Source organism: Brassica napus, chromosome A3, assembly GCF_020379485.1.
Source record: "Brassica napus cultivar Da-Ae chromosome A3, Da-Ae, whole genome shotgun sequence".
In the NCBI taxonomy this organism is placed as follows: domain Eukaryota; kingdom Viridiplantae; phylum Streptophyta; class Magnoliopsida; order Brassicales; family Brassicaceae; genus Brassica; species Brassica napus.
The window spans coordinates 5,960,741-5,979,785 of NC_063436.1; the positions used below are offsets into that span (position 1 = coordinate 5,960,741).

Consider the following 19,045-nt stretch of genomic DNA (forward strand, 5'->3'; position numbering starts at 1 on the left):
TTATTTTATTTTTGAACAAAAAATACATGCACTAAATCAATCATAGCTCTTGGAATACAATACCAAATGACTTTAAAAATTACTTAATTTCTGGTGCTATATCAAAATATATAATCAATTCATCGGGAATCTTTAAGACTTTCATCCAAGTCGATCTTACAGGCATAGATCATGGATTCATGCAATCCAAACTTCTAAAATGGACAGTTGTGGAAAATGAATGCAAAATGATATGTTTAAACACTAAAAGAGATTAAACATATTACATTTACATACCTTAAAATTTTACAAATGTGCATAAATCAATACTCCCTCCGTTTTATTTTAGTTGTCGTTCTAAGTTTATACATACAAATTAAGAAAACATATGATTTTATATATTTTCAAATTAAAAACACAATTATGTATAGATTTAACCATATTTCAACCAATTGAAAAATAAAATGGATAATCTTATTAATAAATTTTGCATTAGAATTCTAAAACGATACTTTTGAAACGGAAAATTTTTCCCTGACAATTAAATCGAAACAGAGGGAGGATGATTCGTTGAAGAAACCAGATAACGGATAGGATATTTAACAAACGGATTATTGAAAAGTCAATAAACTCAATACTAACTACTAAGAAAGCTGACGTCTCTTTACCCCAATTATTATTTCGATGGTCACGTGTAAATCAATTATATATTTTGCATCCTAAATGACAAATTTAAGTGGTGAGGATGACTAAGTCAATATTGTTATACCGCCCACCCACCCATCCAAAAAAAACTTTATAAAAGACGTGGACGCTGATAGCTTGACGGGGACCGTTCTCAAAATGGGACACGCTCTGACCAAAGCTAGAGAGTTTGTCAACTCGGAGATGAAGAGTTCGGATGAGGATAGTGAAGGCAAAACTCCAATATGATCAACATATATATGATAATTAATGATTGTAAATAATTAAAATTTGATAACAATTTTTTTATCCTCCCTTCTTTTTATCTAGTTTTATATTATTAAAAAAATTAAACAATCACATTAACAATATAATAAAAAGTTAAATTTTTTCTTATATGTTATATTTTGAATTTTTTAAAACGACTATAAATTATTAAAATGTTAAAAAATCCCACATTAAAATTTTTGTGATCAATAACTTAAATATTTCTTACAACAAAATAAAAATGATCATAAAATCGTATGAGTATGAAGTTTCATTTAATAGATATTTATTAAATAAATATATATATATAATATCGATTAAATTAGACTATATACCATATAAAATACATAAATATGTCAATTTCAAAACTTATTGGGACTTTAATATTTAAACTAAATTTGCATTGAAAAATTTTCACATTGACAAAAAACGGTAGTCCAAAGACTGATATATGCGTCTTCTGATTTGCTCTATTAAGGGCTTGTAGTCCTGAGCTCCCATTCGCTAGTCAGTAATGGTAGACCGAGATATCTAACTGGTAACTGACCAGCTTCAAACTGATATTGCGTTTGCACTGCTTGTATGGTGGTGTTCTGTTGACAGCATAGTAGATTGTTTTGATTTCTCCATACTGATTTTTAATCCAGAGACCTTTGCTACTATGCTTTCGATAGATCAAATTTACATCATTTGCAAAACTCAAGTGAGCGAGCTCAAGATTCTTACAACCATACATATACATATTACATTTACATAACTAAAAACATAAAATGTGGACAAATCAATATGATTCGGTGAAGAAATCAGATAACGGACAAGAATTATTTAACAAATGGATTATTGAGAAAGTCAATAAACTCATCCTCAGAAAGGTTACGTCTTTGAACCGCAGTAAGCATTTTTCATCTTAGCGGGGCTCACAGATTGATTGCAAATTTAAGTGGTGATGACTAAGTCAAAGACTAATATCTCAGAAAAGATCATGTTACTATACCCCAAAAACTCTATAAAAGACAAGGCTTCGCCTAGTGTCTTCCTGAATTATTGGTCCTTTCAAATATTTTTTCTTTGTTTGCAAGTATGGATCCAAGATTGCAATGGGTTGCTCAATCGGGTAGCGTCAATGCTTTATATTCTCTTATTCAAAAGGACCCATGTATTCTTCAGAACGTCGATATTTTACCTTTCATGCACACACCTCTCCATGAAGCTTCATCAACTGGCAAGATAGATTTGGCGATGGAACTGATGATTCTAAAGCCATCTTTTGCTAAGAAGCTAAACGCAGATGGGTTTACTCCATTACATCTTGCCGTCGAATACCAACAAGTTGAGTTAGCACTAGAGCTAGTCAAGTTTGATCCCAGTATTGTTCGTATTCGTGGTAGAGGAGGTATTTACTTCAAAATATTTCTTGTTTGTCCTCTTGAAATTTTCTTTATTAGGTTACACCATCTCCAATAGTTTCCATTATTTTTTTCTCTCTCAATTCTTAATACTATTTATTTTTCAGCTACTTGTTTATTTTTAATAACACTCTTTACTTGATAAGATTTAAAATTATACTCATCTATTTTATAATTTAAAGTTTCACCTAAACTTTAACTTTATTTAAGTAAAATATTTACTACATTAGTAAAATAATAAAATTACATAATCACATTACAAAATAATAGTTCTATGTTGTGTTAAGTTTTTTGGGTATTTTTATTATGTTAATAGTTATGTATTCTTAATTTTATTGTTTGTTATATATATATATATTTGTATATCATTATTGAATTAGAAGTTTTATATTTAAATATTTAATTAACTTATTATTTATAGTTATGTTTTCAAGTTTACATATTAAATAAAAATGTAATGTTCTTATAGAATTTTTAATGCATAAACTAAAGTTTTGTCAAAATTTTAGGAATTATTATGCAAATGAAAAAGTAATATAAAATTAAATTTTTGAATAGTGTTGTGTCAATAACATTATTCATATTTGAATCCCCCCGCCCCCCCGAGGGACTTCTTTCATTTTTAATGTTTTATCTCATTTTGATGTATCATTGCAGATGCTATTAGTAAAATAATTCTCAAACATATAACATCAAATTATTTATTTATTAGTACTTAATGAAGTACTCGAGTATTTTAATTAGTTATATCCCATAAGAACAGGTATGACGCCATTGCATCTTGTGGCAAAAAGTGGGGACGTGGATCTTCTTACAGAGTTTCTCTTGGCATGTCCTGAATGTATCAGAGATGCAAATGTAAATGGAGAAACTGCTTTACACATTGCGGTTACAAATGATAGATACGAAGAGCTCAAAGTTCTCAGAGGGTGGATGCAAAGAATTCGCAAAAGTGATGCTTCAACCACCGAGATTCAAGTCCTGAACAAACGTGATCGTGAAGGCAACACGGCCTTGCACTTAGCGGCATATAAGAATAACCACCAGGCATGTTCTTACCCTTTTCTGAACTCTTTTCCAGGGCCCGTATCTTGACTTTTTGATGCAGTAAACAAAATAAAAATAATAAAAAGTTTTTAACAGTATTTTCTTCTATACGACAAACTAATATATAACTAATCATTTAAAAAATATAAAATTTTGATAAAAATATAGAAAATATTTTATTACCATTTATGTTTATTTTACAAATATTAAAAAGCAATATACAAAGTCTTTTATATATATATATATATTTGTTCAAAAAGGTCTTTTATATACATAGTTTCTTTTAAATTTGTAGACTAAGCAATAACAAAAAATAGATAAAATAGTCATATAAAGATGAAGAAGAAATAAAGTAGTAGGGTAAAAAAAGAACATGAACATGTAACATCAAAGAATAAAACTAGGATGTAATTCTAATTAATTGATCATAACATCTAAGTTGTAATTATAGGAAAAAGTGCGGAAACATTGTTAGTGACTTATTGTAATCACGTTAATAAGATAACTAAATAAGTTTGTTTGTGTAAACACTAGGTTAAGATATGTACCTTGAGCGGAATTAATATCATATATACAAATATTTTTACCTACACTATTATTTATTTTGCATTTTTTACATATTATAAAATAATAAATATACATATATTGAATTGAAGCAAGTAACTATTACATATATAATAAAATTGGCACAAACACATAAATCAAATTAATCACATTTTTTATTTACAATTTTATGATAAATAAATAAAAAAATTATATTTATCCATGTTATAGAGTATACAGTTAAATTTAAATGTTATTATATATAGTATAATTTTTAATGTGGTTATCTACTAAATAAGGTTTCGTATTCATATGATTTTATGATCATTTGTATTTTCTATAATAAAAACATTTAAACTGCTAAAAACAAAAATTTCAATGTGGTCTTCAATAATTTAAGTAATTTATAATCGTATTAAAAGTCAAAGTAAATTTAAGTATTAAGATATTACGTTTTCAATAAGTAATACTTATTCAATGAAATTTTAAGAACTAAAATATTTATTTTGTATGGTATAAAATTTAATTTAAACAATATTAAAATATATATTTTTAATATGAATAACTATTAAATGAGAATTTCTATTCATATAGTTTTATGATCATTAAACCATTGATCACAAATTTTTAAATATGAGATTTTTAACAATTTTAGCAATTTAAATTTGTTTTCAAAAATTCAAAATATAGCATATACGAAAATTTTAAATTTTATTATATGGTGAATATAATTGTTTAATTTATTTAAATAATATAAAATTTAAATATATATATATATATATATTGTTGCCAAATCTTTATTATTCAAAACCATTAATTGTAATATATATTTAAGGGAAATACCCTAGGATAACACTAAATTTTTTTTTTATCACAAATATAGATTCTAAAGATCAAAATGACCAAAATGTTTCATTAAAAAGGTAAATATACACTTATACCCCTAGAGTTAAATAATTCAAATCTTAGGGTTTACAGTTAAGGGGTGGTGATTTGGGATTGAGGTTTAAATTTTTTTATAAAATTAAAAATAAATATTAAAAATTTGAAAATAAAAATTTTAAAAATAGTTTCAAAAAGTATTTTCAAATTACAAAAAGAAAATTTGAAAAAAATAAAAAAAAATAATTTCAAAAAAAAAGTTCAAAAAAAATTTATAAAAAGTTCGAATTTGAAAACATATAATCTAAAACTATTAAAAAAATATTTTTTTAATTTTTGTTTATATATCTAGGGTATTAGGATCATTTTACTTATTAAATGAAACAATTTGGTCAATTTCCTTTTTATGGTCTATATTTGTGATCAAAACTTGAAAATAGTCTGTTTAGGAGAATTGTCCTATATTTAATCATATTAGGTAATTGCATAGCATTTTTGTTAAGTTGTTTAAGTGATTGATTTGTAATATTAAACTCATAAAAATAATCATTTTTTAGATCCTTAATAATTCACAGTAATCATACTAGCATATTGATTTGGTATGTAAGCTAAACTATTAGTGATAGACATTAAATTCACACACTCTCATATTCTTTGAATGTCAATATAAATGTAGGCAGTAAAGCAGCTTTTAAAATGCATGCCACTGAACCGGAACATCCAGAACAAAAGTGGTATGACAGCCCTTGATGCCTTGCGAGTCAATGGGCCACACATGAACAGAGAAACGGAGAGCATTATACAGAAATCGGGTGGTAAGAGTGGGATGTCTCTGTCCAGGGTTAAGACAACGTCTCTTTTCCTAAGCAAACCGGTCACTTTCTGGGAATATTGCACTACGGGAATGGCACGTTACAGGAGTCGCATGTCAGACGGAACAAGGAACTCTCTTCTTGTAATAACAGCCCTTATCATCACAGCTACTTATCAGACTGCGGCACAACCGCAAGATGACAAGTATGACAAGTATGAGGCGGCGGCACAACCGCCAGGAGCCTATTATGGGGCGCAAGATTACAATGATGATAACATATTAAAGATCGTGCTACTATGGGGATTCAATACCATGGCCTTTTTCTTGGCGATTGCCTTGACATTCATACTCTTACCAGTTGGCAGAGCATATATTTGGTGGTATATCTTCATAACGGGGCCTCTCGTCTGTTCATATGCAATTTCAGTGTTCCTGAAGTATACCGTTACAATATTCTTACTCATGTATCTGATGGTTGCATTCATATTTCTCATCTATCTACTTGTATTCTACGTGAAGTGGAAGCGGACTACGCGGAAGAAAGTACCAAAACCTAGAATCGATCTGATTTCCCAAGGCTTAGGAACCATGTTCTAGGCCAGTTATACTATAACAAGATCCCAAATGTGAGCTGAATATCCAAAGCATCTTACCATGGTCGAAATGTTTGTTGTAAAACTTTGACTGTTATAAGCATATTCGGTTGCTTTGTAAAATATATACTTAGTAAAGATTGTTATCTTTTGAATAAGGCACATGTTTAAGTATCATTCCAAGCTGACTTTTAGGAAGCAAAAATGTGTTTATGTGGGAGATTTAAAACATGAAGAGGGAAGATGCTAAGATGCGGAGGCAACTGCAGCTTGAGTTGTTTCTTTATCCTTTGCCTCCTTAAGTTGCTTCCATTTCGCAACGGTGTCGATAAGTTCCCCAGTTAAGATCAGATATCTTACCTTATGTCCATCTTCAAGGACCTTGTGACCCACCCGACTTACCACTTCCTTTTCTTTAGAATGCAGCATCACATTTGAGCTGTGGATCGGCGCTTCGATCTAGAAAACACAAATTTGGCCAATAGACAAAGTGAAAGAGTCATTTGAGTGGACTGGCCTTAAGCATGACCTTAAGAATTTGGCCAGGCTCTCCCTCTTCACGGCTCTTCATGTGTTTGGTCTTGAGGTTAACATCTTTGATGACAATTGTACTGTTGTGGGTAAAGATCTTAGTGACTTCTCCGATTTTACCCTTGTCTCGTCCAGATATAACTTTGACCGTATCTCCAAACTTGACATGCATCTTGTGCAGAGCTGGAAGACTGTTTGGTTTGCATTTTTCAAATACTTATGCTCCTCACATAGTTGCATGTTTCTAAATTTTTAAAACGTTTTACTCGTTTTACAAAAAAACAAGACTTTTTCATTCACAAAAGAAACATATAGACAAGCTCCTGTTAACCAAATTTCAGTTACCATCAACATCAGTGGATTCCCTCCTAACCAAATCTACAAATCATCCTAAAGCCCACCCAAAAATAAATAAAATTCAATAAAAACAATAATAAGAAACTTAAAACACACATTTTGTTTTAACAATAGTCTTCAAGTGTACTGTCCATGGAGTTATCTCTCCTATGATTTTCCGACCGAACTGATCTATTTCCAGTCTGCTCACCACCAGACTCCACCGTAGGGGGAAGCGGAGAAGGCGAAGCAGATTTTTTCTGACGTTTTCTTGAATGTCTCACCTTAATGACACGAGTCAAAACCTGCACAACATCCCTCATGTTGGGACGTTTCCTCGGTGCACGAGAGATGCATTTATAAGCAAAAGCCGCAACTTCATTCACTTCTTGTAGATCAAATCTCCCATCTAATCTCGAATCCACAATCTCTTCCCACCCGACCTTCTCCTCTGCATTCATCGCCGCCTATCAAAACAAAAGGTTTTCTTTAAATCTAACTCTTCAAAGATTCAAGGATCGTGTTGGTTTTGTTAGTTTTTTTATATTTTACCAGCTCAACGTATTCCATTAGCCCTTGTTGAGGGTTTCTTGCAGCTATAAGCTCGAAAAGCAAAACCCCAAATCCATAAACATCGCTTTTCTTGGTGAATGTTCTTGTGGAGATGTACTCTGGATCGAGATAACCAAACGTTCCTCTGATGTTGGCAGCATGTTTGTCTACCATCTCCTCTCTAGACAGGCCAAAGTCAGCCACCTGTGAAGTTCAAAAAGCCAATCAGAATGAGGGCTTCTTTGAGGAAAGGAGATCTCAAATGGGACAAAGAAGAGATGATTTACCCGAGCACGCATGGATTGGTCTAACAAAATGTTGGAAGATTTGATATCTCTGTGGATTACAGGAGGAACAGCCTGGAAAAAGAAAAATTGAATATAACATAGCTCTTCAAGTTGTGTTTCTTAAGAGATGCAATATATAATTAGCTTACCCCATCATGGAGATACTCTAGACCGCGTGCCACGTCTAAAGCAATGTATACTCTCAAATCCCAGCTCAACGGTTCATGTTTTTCACCTGGATCAATAAAGCATATTATAGTGTGTTTCAAATTTGTATGAAAGCTCATCATATTAGTGAACTCAATCAAAACCAGCAAATAGTTCTACATTGCCTTCATTTACTAACAAACGTATTAATATGTGATCTTGAGAAGTTGCTTACTGTACAAGTGAGAAGCCAAGCTTCCCTTACTCATGTAGACATATATAAGCATGTGTTGTCCTTTCTCTGCACAATAGCCCACCAAGTTCACTAGGTTACGGTGATGCAACCTTCCCAATAACATAACCTGAAAAAAAAAAGAATAATGCCAGTGATCAAGTTTAGAAATAAACTGAAGAAGACAATAGAGGCATACTCAACTTTTCCTAATGACACGTTTCAACGATTCCTCATGTCTCTTAGACTTATTCTTTAGGATTTGAATGTCAACAGAATCATCATAGCGTATTTCATAGATAATATATATGTTTTTTTACCTCTGTCTGAAACTCTTTTTCACCCTGTTTAGAATCAGTGGCGAGAACTTTGACAGCAACGGTCTCACCGGTGGACATTTGAGCTTTGAAGACAGGTCCAAATGCTCCTTGGCCTATCAAAGACGTGAAATTGCATGTTGCTTTCTGCAAATCCCTGAGTCAACCCACCAAAAGAATCAAAATATATCATCATAAATCCGTCAAGATTGAACCAACTAAACAGTGTAAAACAAGATCCATATATCTCCTTACAAGAAAAGGTCTAATCTTTATCAGTCAAAAGACAGTTAAACCAAGAATGCAAGATGTATGATCATATCAGTCAACATTTAACATAAAAACAAACCAAACACTCTAAAAACATTATACATTCCAATAAATGTAAAATCTTTTAACAGCAAAGAGACAATAAACAAACAAAAAAAAGACATTGCAGAGGAAACACAGAGACACAAACCTGTAAGAATATTCCAAAATGCCAGAAGCAGAGATGACACTTGTCTTCTTACTAAACCCATCAAGCCAACCAGACCTCCCATTGCTGGAGGATCTGACAGGCGAATCAGGACCAAGAGTGGAATCAGACATAATGTTGCAAGAGTTAGCACCGTTCTCTCTGATGGGAAGCGTCGCACTTCTTCTGCTTGAGCCACCGCCGCCACTGTTGACAATCTGAGAAGTCTTTCTATGGTACCTAAAACAGAAGAATGCTGAAATAGCTAAGAGCACACCAATCACCACACCGAGTGAGATCCCAACGATCAAACCAAACGACTCTCCTTCCATCTTTTTATCAGAAATGTAATTAAAGCCTCAAGCTCTTGTAAACGCCTCTGTAAACAAAAATGAGGACGAAGCAGATATGTTTAATGGGAGAATGTGAGAGGAAGAGGAGAACGACAACTAAATAAAAAAAGAAAATAATTAGCTAAGGCGTTGACAAATCAACTCTTCAACGAAAGCTTGCGGTGAAAATTCATAATCACGGATTCAGCGTGAATCAATTCGTATCTTCAATCATATAATTATAAAATAAAATAAATAAATAAATATTAATACCCCTCCCAAGAAGAAGATAAATATTTAATGAGGTTTCGAGAAGATCAGAGGTCAGATTTGACTTCTTTTGCGAAATTCAGCTTCGGAAAGTTGAAAGTTTCTTAGTAAAAATGGTTATACTTAGTTTAGGAAACAAAGAGAAAACAGAGAGCAGAGAGGAAATGAAATGAATCTGGAGAGTCGCGCAACTTTTGATAACGACGACAGAATAATACCCAAGGAAAATCTCACCTACTACTACTACTACTACACAATACAGAACAAAGGAGATGTGGATTTACCTGTGGATATATGTAAAGTTGTAGAAAACTGGTGCATTTTCGATTTAGGAGGCTTGGAAAAGTTTGAAGAGAAAGAGAGAGAGGAAAATTTCTAGAGCTTTGCTTTGATTGTAGAGAAAAGAATCCCTCAAGAGAGAGAGTGAGAGAGAAAAAGACAGAGAGAGAGAGGTAGAGAGGTTCTACTTCAAGCAAACTATTACAAATGGCAATTTTTTCTTTTCTTCTTTTTTGTAATGTGTAAAAGAAAAGATTACCATTTTTCTTTACTTTTTTTTCAAAAATACACTTTCGCAACGTCTGCTTCAAACTTAAACGAACGAAACGGGAAAGTTTTGTTTTTATGAATTTGTTTCCTTTTTAACTATTGTTTTTATTGTACAAGATTTGAGTATATTTATTATGAAACCTTGGGGATTAATTTCGATGTTGTTTGATCTGGCTAGTTTTTCTTTTTTAGGTGTGGATTTGCAAGAGTACCAACATGATTCTTATGGTATTTAACTAATAAAATAAATATTTTCTACCATTTTTTGACTATTGACACTCCGACAATTACAATTACATTGTGAAAATGTGTAAAAAAAGGATGTTGTGGTTTCATAAGTGTGTCGGATTGATAAAATATCTCTGTGGAAGAAAAGAAAGCGTATATAAAATTAATATAATGATGGAAAAATGAAATTTATGTTTCTGTCGTGGGCGTTTCATGGGTCCCACGAAAATGGCTATGCTTATCATGATTGGATGCATTTATCTTTTGGGATCGTACATTCTCCGTCGCAGTGGACTTTTTGTTTCCCGGGATTAACTTCCACGGTTCTAATTATCTGCATCGCGATCTAATATACTTTTTATACCCTCACGTTCTTTTTCTTATTTACATTCTTTTCGACATAATCTATTTGTATTTAAATGGTTTTTTTTGTCGACGTATTTAAATGATTGATGTTCTTAGATTTTGATATTCTATTTTTTTTTAAATTAATGTTATAAATTTCAGCTGATAATTTTTTTAATTTATATAAAAATTAAAATATAAGAATTTTATTGTAAACAAATACAACACAAAATTAATTAAAAATAAAACCAAAAATTAGAAACAAAACCATGTATTTTTTTAATATGTATGAAACAAATTAAAACATAAATGATTAAGTACAGAGGGAGTCTTATAAAAAAAAAGCGAAAGACAACACCACAAAGAAAATAAATCTAAATTTAACCTACTCTCCATATAATTTATATGCTTTTTATGCTAGTTGTCAAACGTTTGTTACCTCATTTATCCAAATCCATTATCATCGTGATCATATAATCTCACCAACTCATCCGAATTTCACATATGAAGTTAAATTTTAGTAAAGTTAATTATGTCAAGGATTGATGACAGAAACTATTTTATCCAAATATCCAGTTTATCTTATGAATGCAGTTGAGAGTTTGGAAGTTAATAGGTGAGAAGATAAAATGTGAAACTATATATACCTCTATATCCAGTTGCAAGCAGTTACAATATGTTCACCTAAAACTCACCTAATCTCACATTCAGGATTATTAGTTATAGTTCATTTTCATCCAAAGCGACATAAATAATTTGTTCAACTAAAAATGTTGCTGAAGACAGAAAATATAATGAAACCAATTCAAAAGGACAATATGATTTTCTTGTTTATTCCTCCACCACCATTCTAACAATTCCTTGATACCAAACTGAAATATGTTAACTTGTTTCAGTTCTTCTGATATTATATCGAGATTTATTAATTAATTCGAAAATTTAGTAAAATATTATTTACTTTGTTTGAGCAAGAAGATGAATAGAAAGAAGATAAAATCCCGGAAGTACTGCCGCAAGTAATTCTAATATATACTTGGACAACCAAATATAATGCCCACAGGCACACGACACGAAACATTCTCGTACATAAAAAGATTGTCATAAAAAGAAATTTCTTAAGCTTCAATGATGCAATTTTCAAATTTAAAGGAGTTAAAGATATTTCTTTCTTTCTTGTCTACAATTTCACCCAAAATAATGAAAGAGTTAGAAAAGTGCTTTAACTCTAAATAAACGGTAGGATTTGTCATTTGAACTGAAATTTAGACGTTAAACTTTATAATGCACTTTCTTGGATTACACAGAGTGGCTTATGCCAAGACAACCAAGAGAACACGTGCAGATCCTCCATGTTAATGTATTTGACCACTTTATCTATTGTTACGATATGGTGCAAGAGAGATCATTGGTACATACTACACTAATTATATATTGTTAGTATAGTTTATTTTTACCAAAAATAAAAAAATAAAATATAAAAATATTGTTAGTTTAATCAAAATTATAATGTTTCTTTGCTTAGATTTGATGTTATTAGTTATCATGTTGGCGCGGAGGATAGAGTGGGCGCAACACAAGATCCGATAATTTCTCTTCTTTGATTATATTTTCTATATATATCTAGATCCAAAACTCCTTTAATTTGTCTCTTGAATTTGAGAGGATGAGATGAATTTGATAACTTAGAGAGCAAATATTCCTCAAATTCAAAGTTTGCTTGTTACATGGTCGTAGGATCATTAAGCAAGACATGACTTCTCCACGTGCACGCTACAGCCCCATGTTCGCATGTCTCCATCTATATATATTTACATAGTCGTATACATATACGTAGATACACCCAAATTTGGATTTTTTATTGATTAGAGAGAAAAGGTGATATAAGACTAAATGTGATTAAAGATGAAAAAAACGCGTTAAGGCCTTCGTAATGCACAAATATTTTAGGATTTAAGAATCTGAGTTCGGTTAAGGTACAAGTCTACATGTGAATCATGACAATTTTACATAGTAGTTTTTGAGGCAACAATCAACCAGATTGACGTCCAATGAAGAACCCGAGCGGGAAAAGTGCCAATTTCGACCCCAACTATTTCAGTCGTGCCAAATACGACCCGAACAATTGATCAGTGCCAAATACGACCTCAACTCAACTATAATTCAAAAAAACTACCCGAACTTCTTAAAACGTGCCTAAATCTACATTGACTCTAACAGAAGTTAGTCAACCGTTAAAAAATAAAACGATGTCGTTTTGATATACGAGGAAAAGTGCCAATTTCGACCCCAACACTCTCAGTCGTGCCAAATAAGACCCGAACAAATGGTCAGTGCCAAAAACGACCTCAACTCAATTATATTTTAAGAAAAATTACCCATTTTTTTTTTAAACGTGTCTAAATCTACATTAACTCTAACAGAAGTTAATCAACCTTTAACAAAGATAAGACGACGTTGTTTTGATATATGTATTTTGACTATTTTCTTAAAAAAATATGTTCATTTTGGGATTCAAATCCGTGCTGGGATATCCTTTTAAAGGGGCACACTAACAACTAGACTAAAATAATTTTTTGAAATATTATTACAAATTGAAATTCTCCATTATATAAACTACTATTCTTCTTCATCTTATCCAATTTAAAAATTTGGTGATTGCTTTATACATTTTAGTTATTGTTTAATTTGTCTAATATTTTGTACAACATATCTTAGTGAAAGAAAGGTAAAAGGCCTCTTAACATTTTTGAACAAAATATCAAAATATATAATATCAACTTTGAAAACTAAAAAAATTCCCACTTAATTTTAAAAATTAAAAATAATTTATATAAGAAAATTGTATAAATAAATTCGAAAGTTTTAAGCATATTTAAGATCGTATAATAATAAATATTTTATTATTTATATTTTAGTAAGATATAATTTTATTAAAGATATGATAAATAAGAAAAACGTGTTAATGTATTTATATAAATCAGAAACAATTGTCACCAAAATTTTTAATTGGATAAGATGAAGAATAATAGTAGTTTATATAATTTCAAATTTGTAATAGTATTTTAAAAAGTTACTTTTATCTAGTTGTTAGTGTGCCCATTTAAAAGGGTATCACAACATGGTTTGAGTTTCGGAATGAACATATTTTTTTAAAAAAAATAGATATATATATATATATATATATATATATATATATATATATGTATATATGAACGACGTCTTCTTATCTTGTTAACGGTTGACTAACTTCTGTTAGAGTCAATGTAGATTTATGCACATTTTAAGAAGTTCAGGTAGTTTTTCTTAAATTATACTTAAGTTGAGGCCGGTTTTGGCACTGCCCATTTGTTCGGGTCCTATTTGGCACGACTGAGAGTGTTGGGGTCGAAATTGGCACTTTTCCTCGTATATCAAAACGACGTCGTTTTATCTTGTTAACGATTGGCTAACTTCTGTTAGAGTCAATGTAGATCTAAGCACATTTTAAGAAGTTTGGGTAGTTTTTTCGAATTATAATTGAGTTGAGGTCGTATTTGGCACTGATCAATTGTTTGGGTCGTATTTGGCACAACTGAAATAGTTGGGGTCGAAATTGGCACTTTTCCCGCACCCGAGCACATACATATTCGGAATTCAGAAATAAGATTGGAGATTTAATGGGCTATGGCGATTGGTCGCGGCCCATAATCAGGCCACATAAAAATTCGTTCAACAGACTATTCGTCTGTGACTATCAGAGAATTTGAACCTTCAAATACTCAAAGCCTAATACAAATTTTGATGCTGAGTGTACATATATCATAATGAAAGGGGCGTTTGTTCACCATACGGTTAGTTCCGTGGTCAGTGGTCACTGTTTTCCAGAGAACGCCATCTTTGTTGGATATTTGGCTACCATTAGTAGGTAACCTGACCATTAATTGGAGGCGAACTTAACTAATGTCATCTTGCTCGTCCGTTTCCGGGTGTTAGGTTGCGCTTTTGAGACAATAACATAGGTATGATAGTACCGAAATGATAAAATGAGGTTTTTTCTTTCCAAAATTTCTCCATGTTTTGTCAAAACAGAAAAATATGAAAAAGACAAAGAGCTGGGAAAGTTTAGAAGTCAAGTTTTGAACCATATTTAGAAGCTATCTTTGGTATAATCTAATGTGAGCTTTAAATATGGCTCAAGAGATAGAAACGATGGATGATGTTGTTGGGGGAAACTGGATTTCAACCACGTATTGAGCAGTATTTTCACATAAAACTTTCTTTAGATACCCATTTTGGTTGCTCTACGTGCTGAGTAGGGTAAGCAGATAAACTTAACATTCAACATTGATAAACAAACTTTTTTTTTCATCAACAAACATATTTATTGATATATGCTTATATATCGGTGGCAGTTACTAGTTAATATCAAATATATATATACATAATATTTATATACATAAACAAACTTTACGAAGAAAGTGAATCTCAAAACATAAACGGGGTCGGTGAGAATGTCGGAATTACTGGTTCAAAATCATTACTCCTGCAAAATCCATCCAAAAAAAAGAATGTCAAAACTATATAATCATGAAAACTATAACCTTAACTAAAACAAAAGTATCATGTGAATTTTTTTTGAATATTTTCGATAAATAATTTTGTAAAACAATTCATAATATTCATTCCTAAATAACGAATCAAAAGTTCAAGAATTGTGTGTTTTACCCCAAACCGTCACTGCTGAAACGAACATGACTACCACCGGATCGGTACGAGGAGTCTCCGCCGCTGACTTCACTTTTCCGAGGGGATTTCCTCTCTTCTTCCGATTTCTCAGTTATCGCCGGCTTGTGCTCGGAGATCACACTGAGGGACGGTCTCCACTCTTGTCCCGGTTGGCCCGCAACTCTGACGCGTTTCCGCCGCCTTCGCTGTTTCATTAGCGACTGCGTTTCGCCTGAAATGGAATCATCCACGGTTGCGGCGGAGTGGTGGAACTGCTGCGAACCAAAGCAAGGCACGACGAGCTCCAGTAAGAATTTCATGCCCTACACCACTCCTCACCTGAACCCTTTTCTTCCCTTTTTATTATTATTTTTAATTTAAATCTGAATCTAATCGTAAAAGTGTCTAATATTTTGGAATGATTAGAGATATTTATAAGAAAATGTTTGAGAAGGTTACTGGAGTGGTGTTCCCCTTCCGGACAGATGCAATTTATAGAAGCAAGTCAGAAGTCATGACTCGCTTGATTACGTGAACATGTATGGCATTATTACTAAACTGCCCCTGCCACCTTTTCTTTAAAACCATAACTGGTTTCACACTGAAATCGAGAGGTGGTCTTATAGTTATTAACCTTGCAGGTCACTTTTAAGTTTTTATTGTCACTCTAGGACACTTATAGCTACTGAGGTACTTTTAGGTGGTTAATTACACCAATAAACTTCCAACTGTAGGAACCTGAACTTTGGCTTTATTTTTTTTTTCTGTTTCCTCACTTGTTATTTTTTTGGTGGGTTTTAAAATATGTTTAATTTTAAATTGGTAAAATCTCTCTCTCTCTCTCTCTCTCTCTCTCTCTCTCTCTCTCTCTCTCTCTCTCTCTCTCTCTCTCTCTCTCTCTCTCTCTCTCTCTCTCTCTCTCTCTCTCTCTCTCTCTCTCTCTCTCTCTCTCTCTCTCTCTCTCTCTCTCTCTCTCTCTTTCTCTCTCTCTCTCTCAATTTTTCAGATATGTCAAACTAAACGTCAAACTTTTTTCCGGCGAGAAGCTTGAGGCTTTAATAATCTATACAAAAGGTTGAGTTTTATAGAGTCTTAGGTTTGATGTTGCCCAGATGTGTTGTCTAAAGTAATATGGAACCAATTGACACAAGACAAGAAGAAATTCTTTAGTATGGAAGAGGTTTTGCTAAGAGATAACAACAAGTTAACAACACAGATTTATAGTTTCTTTGAGAACTATAAGTCTTGCTGGTGTTATCTTGCTAGGTGAGGTTCTCATCTGTAATTTCTACAGCTTTTTGTTGTTAATTTGAAAGAATTCTCGTCAAACTCAAATTGAAAAACTAAACATGAGTTAATAATGACTCATGTTTCACTTTTGTTAAAATCTGATCATGGTTTTGTTATACATGGTAACTTGAGAGGAAGGTTGGATGTGAAGATGATGCTGGAGACGGTGGAGAAGAAGAATCTCAGTGGCAGATTCATCTGTTGCATTAACATGGTGGAGATTCATCTCAGAAACAGAGGAGATGATAGCTTTGATGGTTCAGCCGATTGTTGGCAGTTACAAAGCCACTGAAATCTGATTTGAGCAACGAGATAGGTGTGTCTGCAGAAGAGAAGGCAATGGGATCTTTGGACCGGTCGATGAACACTATTTTGTCTCAGTTTAACTTTTCGTGACGCTTTAGTTTGTGGATATTATAAATGTGTACACTCTGACAGCAAATAAACAGTGTACATATGGATAGTAATCTTACTGTACATATAAATCTTGTTTAATAACCTGAATGATGTGATTTCTTTTGGTTAACTAGTATATGATTATCTTTGACTATAATGAGAAGGCTTGATCATCCTAACGAGAAGGCTAGATCAATCATTGTAACAAGAAGGCTTGATCATCCTAATGTACTGAAGTTAGAAGCTTGATCAATGTCTGGTTTCCTCTTCTCTTTACTTTTATTTTGTATATTTATATATATATAGAAAATGAGCGTACAAGCCAAGCTGATACAAAGCAAAACTACAAAAATATGTACAACCACAATTAAACACATGTACATATGTACACTAAACAAATGTACATATGTTTCACAAACCCTCCCACTGACCGTACATATGATTTATAAACCTTTCCATTCTAAATAGGATTTAAGCAACTAATATTTATCTTTCTCTATTAGGTTAGTGCAATCAGAGAAAAAAACTTGTTTCAGGTTATAAATGTGTACACTCTGACAATAAATAAACAGTGTACATATGGATAGTAATCTTATTGTACATATAAATCTTGTTTAAAAACCTGAATGATGTGATTTCTTTTGGTTAACTAGTATATGATTATCTTTGACCATAATGAGAAGGCTTGATCATCCTAATGAGAAGGCTAGAGCAATTATTGTAACGAGAAGGCTTGATCATCCTATTGTACTGAAGAAGCTTCATCAATATGTCTGGTTTCATCTTCTTTTTACTTTTATTTTGTATATATATATATATATATATAGAAAATGAGCGTACAAGCCAAGCTGATACAAAACAAAACTACAAAAATATGTACAACCACAATTAAAGACTCATATGTACACTAAACAAATGTACATATGTTTCACAAACCCTCCCACTGACCGTACATATGCTTTACAAATCTTTCCATTCTAAATAGGATTAAGCAACTAATTTTCCTCCTTCTCTATTAAGTTAGTGCAATCAGAGAGAAAAAACTTGTTTTAGACAAATGCATTGGTTGCATTATTTCAGAAATTTGTCTATGCTACTATTTTGTGCTATGACTATGTAAATGTGTTTAGGAATGTTTTTATCAACATTTTATATTTATTTTTTAGATCTTGTTCTTGTATTTGCATATTGCAACATATGTATGGCCAACATTAATGTCCATGTGTACACATAGACCTCATTATCCACGTGTACGTATCCACATGTACACCGGTTTGTAATATCCACAACTTACGATATCCATGTGTACACCAATGTCATGACTAAAATAATATTTTTAAGCAGGCTTTCACTCAATCCCTCAACATAAGAAAAGAAAAAGAACTTACAAAAGCGTCAAAGCTTTTATTCATGGTGTCGGAGTGTCCAAATTCTCCACCATATGGAGATGATGATTCATGGATAACTATCAAGAAAGGGGTGAAGGAGAGCTCGCGTCGGTTACGGCGGTGCTGTGACGGTTATGGTGTTGACGATGGAAGTACAGATGAGGAAATGGGTGGATGTAATTATAGAACTGAACAAACCTTTGTCCCACGAGTCTATGACCATCATTAACAAACCTTCAAACAATTGAAAAACCAACACTTTTGCTATGTCATCTACGTCGTCGTCGATGTCAGCCAACGTCTCCGCCGTCATCTATGTTCTCCCACTGTCGTCTATGTCACCATTTAACCATCATCACCATCATCAGACCAGCATCTTGGTACATCTCAAAAAATAGATCGAACAACATAGATAATAATTTGAAGTGAATTATGTTGGAAAAGAAATCTGAAAAAGCAAATCTGGATG

General features: G+C 32.2%; 4 protein-coding genes across 5 annotated transcripts; 1 reads left to right on the plus strand and 3 right to left on the minus strand.

Annotated features, from left to right (window-relative positions):
- The first annotated feature begins 1,938 nt into the window (after positions 1 to 1,938).
- Positions 1,939 to 6,373, plus strand: LOC106443329 (ankyrin repeat-containing protein BDA1-like). Its single transcript, XM_013884900.3, has 3 exons — positions 1,939 to 2,323; positions 3,100 to 3,383; positions 5,485 to 6,373. Exons 1-3 carry the CDS (start codon positions 2,011 to 2,013, stop codon positions 6,217 to 6,219), a joined length of 1,332 nt encoding a protein of 443 aa, XP_013740354.1. The 5' UTR covers positions 1,939 to 2,010; the 3' UTR covers positions 6,220 to 6,373.
- On the minus strand, positions 6,265 to 6,951 carry LOC106441622 (50S ribosomal protein L24, chloroplastic-like). The gene is made up of 2 exons (XM_013883420.2): positions 6,745 to 6,951; positions 6,265 to 6,674 (listed from the first exon to the last, which is right to left on the minus strand). Exons 1-2 carry the CDS (start codon positions 6,916 to 6,918, stop codon positions 6,462 to 6,464), a joined length of 387 nt encoding a protein of 128 aa, XP_013738874.2. The 5' UTR covers positions 6,919 to 6,951; the 3' UTR covers positions 6,265 to 6,461.
- A 64-nt stretch (positions 6,952 to 7,015) lies between these two features.
- On the minus strand, positions 7,016 to 10,172 carry LOC106437275 (calcium/calmodulin-regulated receptor-like kinase 1). Of its 2 annotated transcripts, none has more exons than XM_013878187.3 (8): positions 9,961 to 10,172; positions 9,078 to 9,453; positions 8,621 to 8,774; positions 8,304 to 8,430; positions 8,071 to 8,156; positions 7,922 to 7,993; positions 7,635 to 7,838; positions 7,016 to 7,549 (listed from the first exon to the last, which is right to left on the minus strand). In XM_013878187.3, exons 2-8 carry the CDS (start codon positions 9,404 to 9,406, stop codon positions 7,208 to 7,210), a joined length of 1,314 nt encoding a protein of 437 aa, XP_013733641.1. In that variant the 5' UTR covers positions 9,407 to 9,453; positions 9,961 to 10,172; the 3' UTR covers positions 7,016 to 7,207. The 2 variants fall into 2 exon arrangements, with proteins under 2 accessions (XP_013733641.1, XP_048629482.1); XM_048773525.1 differs by lacking the exon at positions 9,961 to 10,172 and adding an exon at positions 9,680 to 9,695.
- A 4,918-nt stretch (positions 10,173 to 15,090) lies between these two features.
- On the minus strand, positions 15,091 to 15,980 carry BNAANNG41220D. Its single transcript, XM_013884899.3, has 2 exons — positions 15,503 to 15,980; positions 15,091 to 15,320 (listed from the first exon to the last, which is right to left on the minus strand). Exons 1-2 carry the CDS (start codon positions 15,820 to 15,822, stop codon positions 15,263 to 15,265), a joined length of 378 nt encoding a protein of 125 aa, XP_013740353.1. The 5' UTR covers positions 15,823 to 15,980; the 3' UTR covers positions 15,091 to 15,262.
- Positions 15,981 to 19,045: the final 3,065 nt, after the last annotated feature.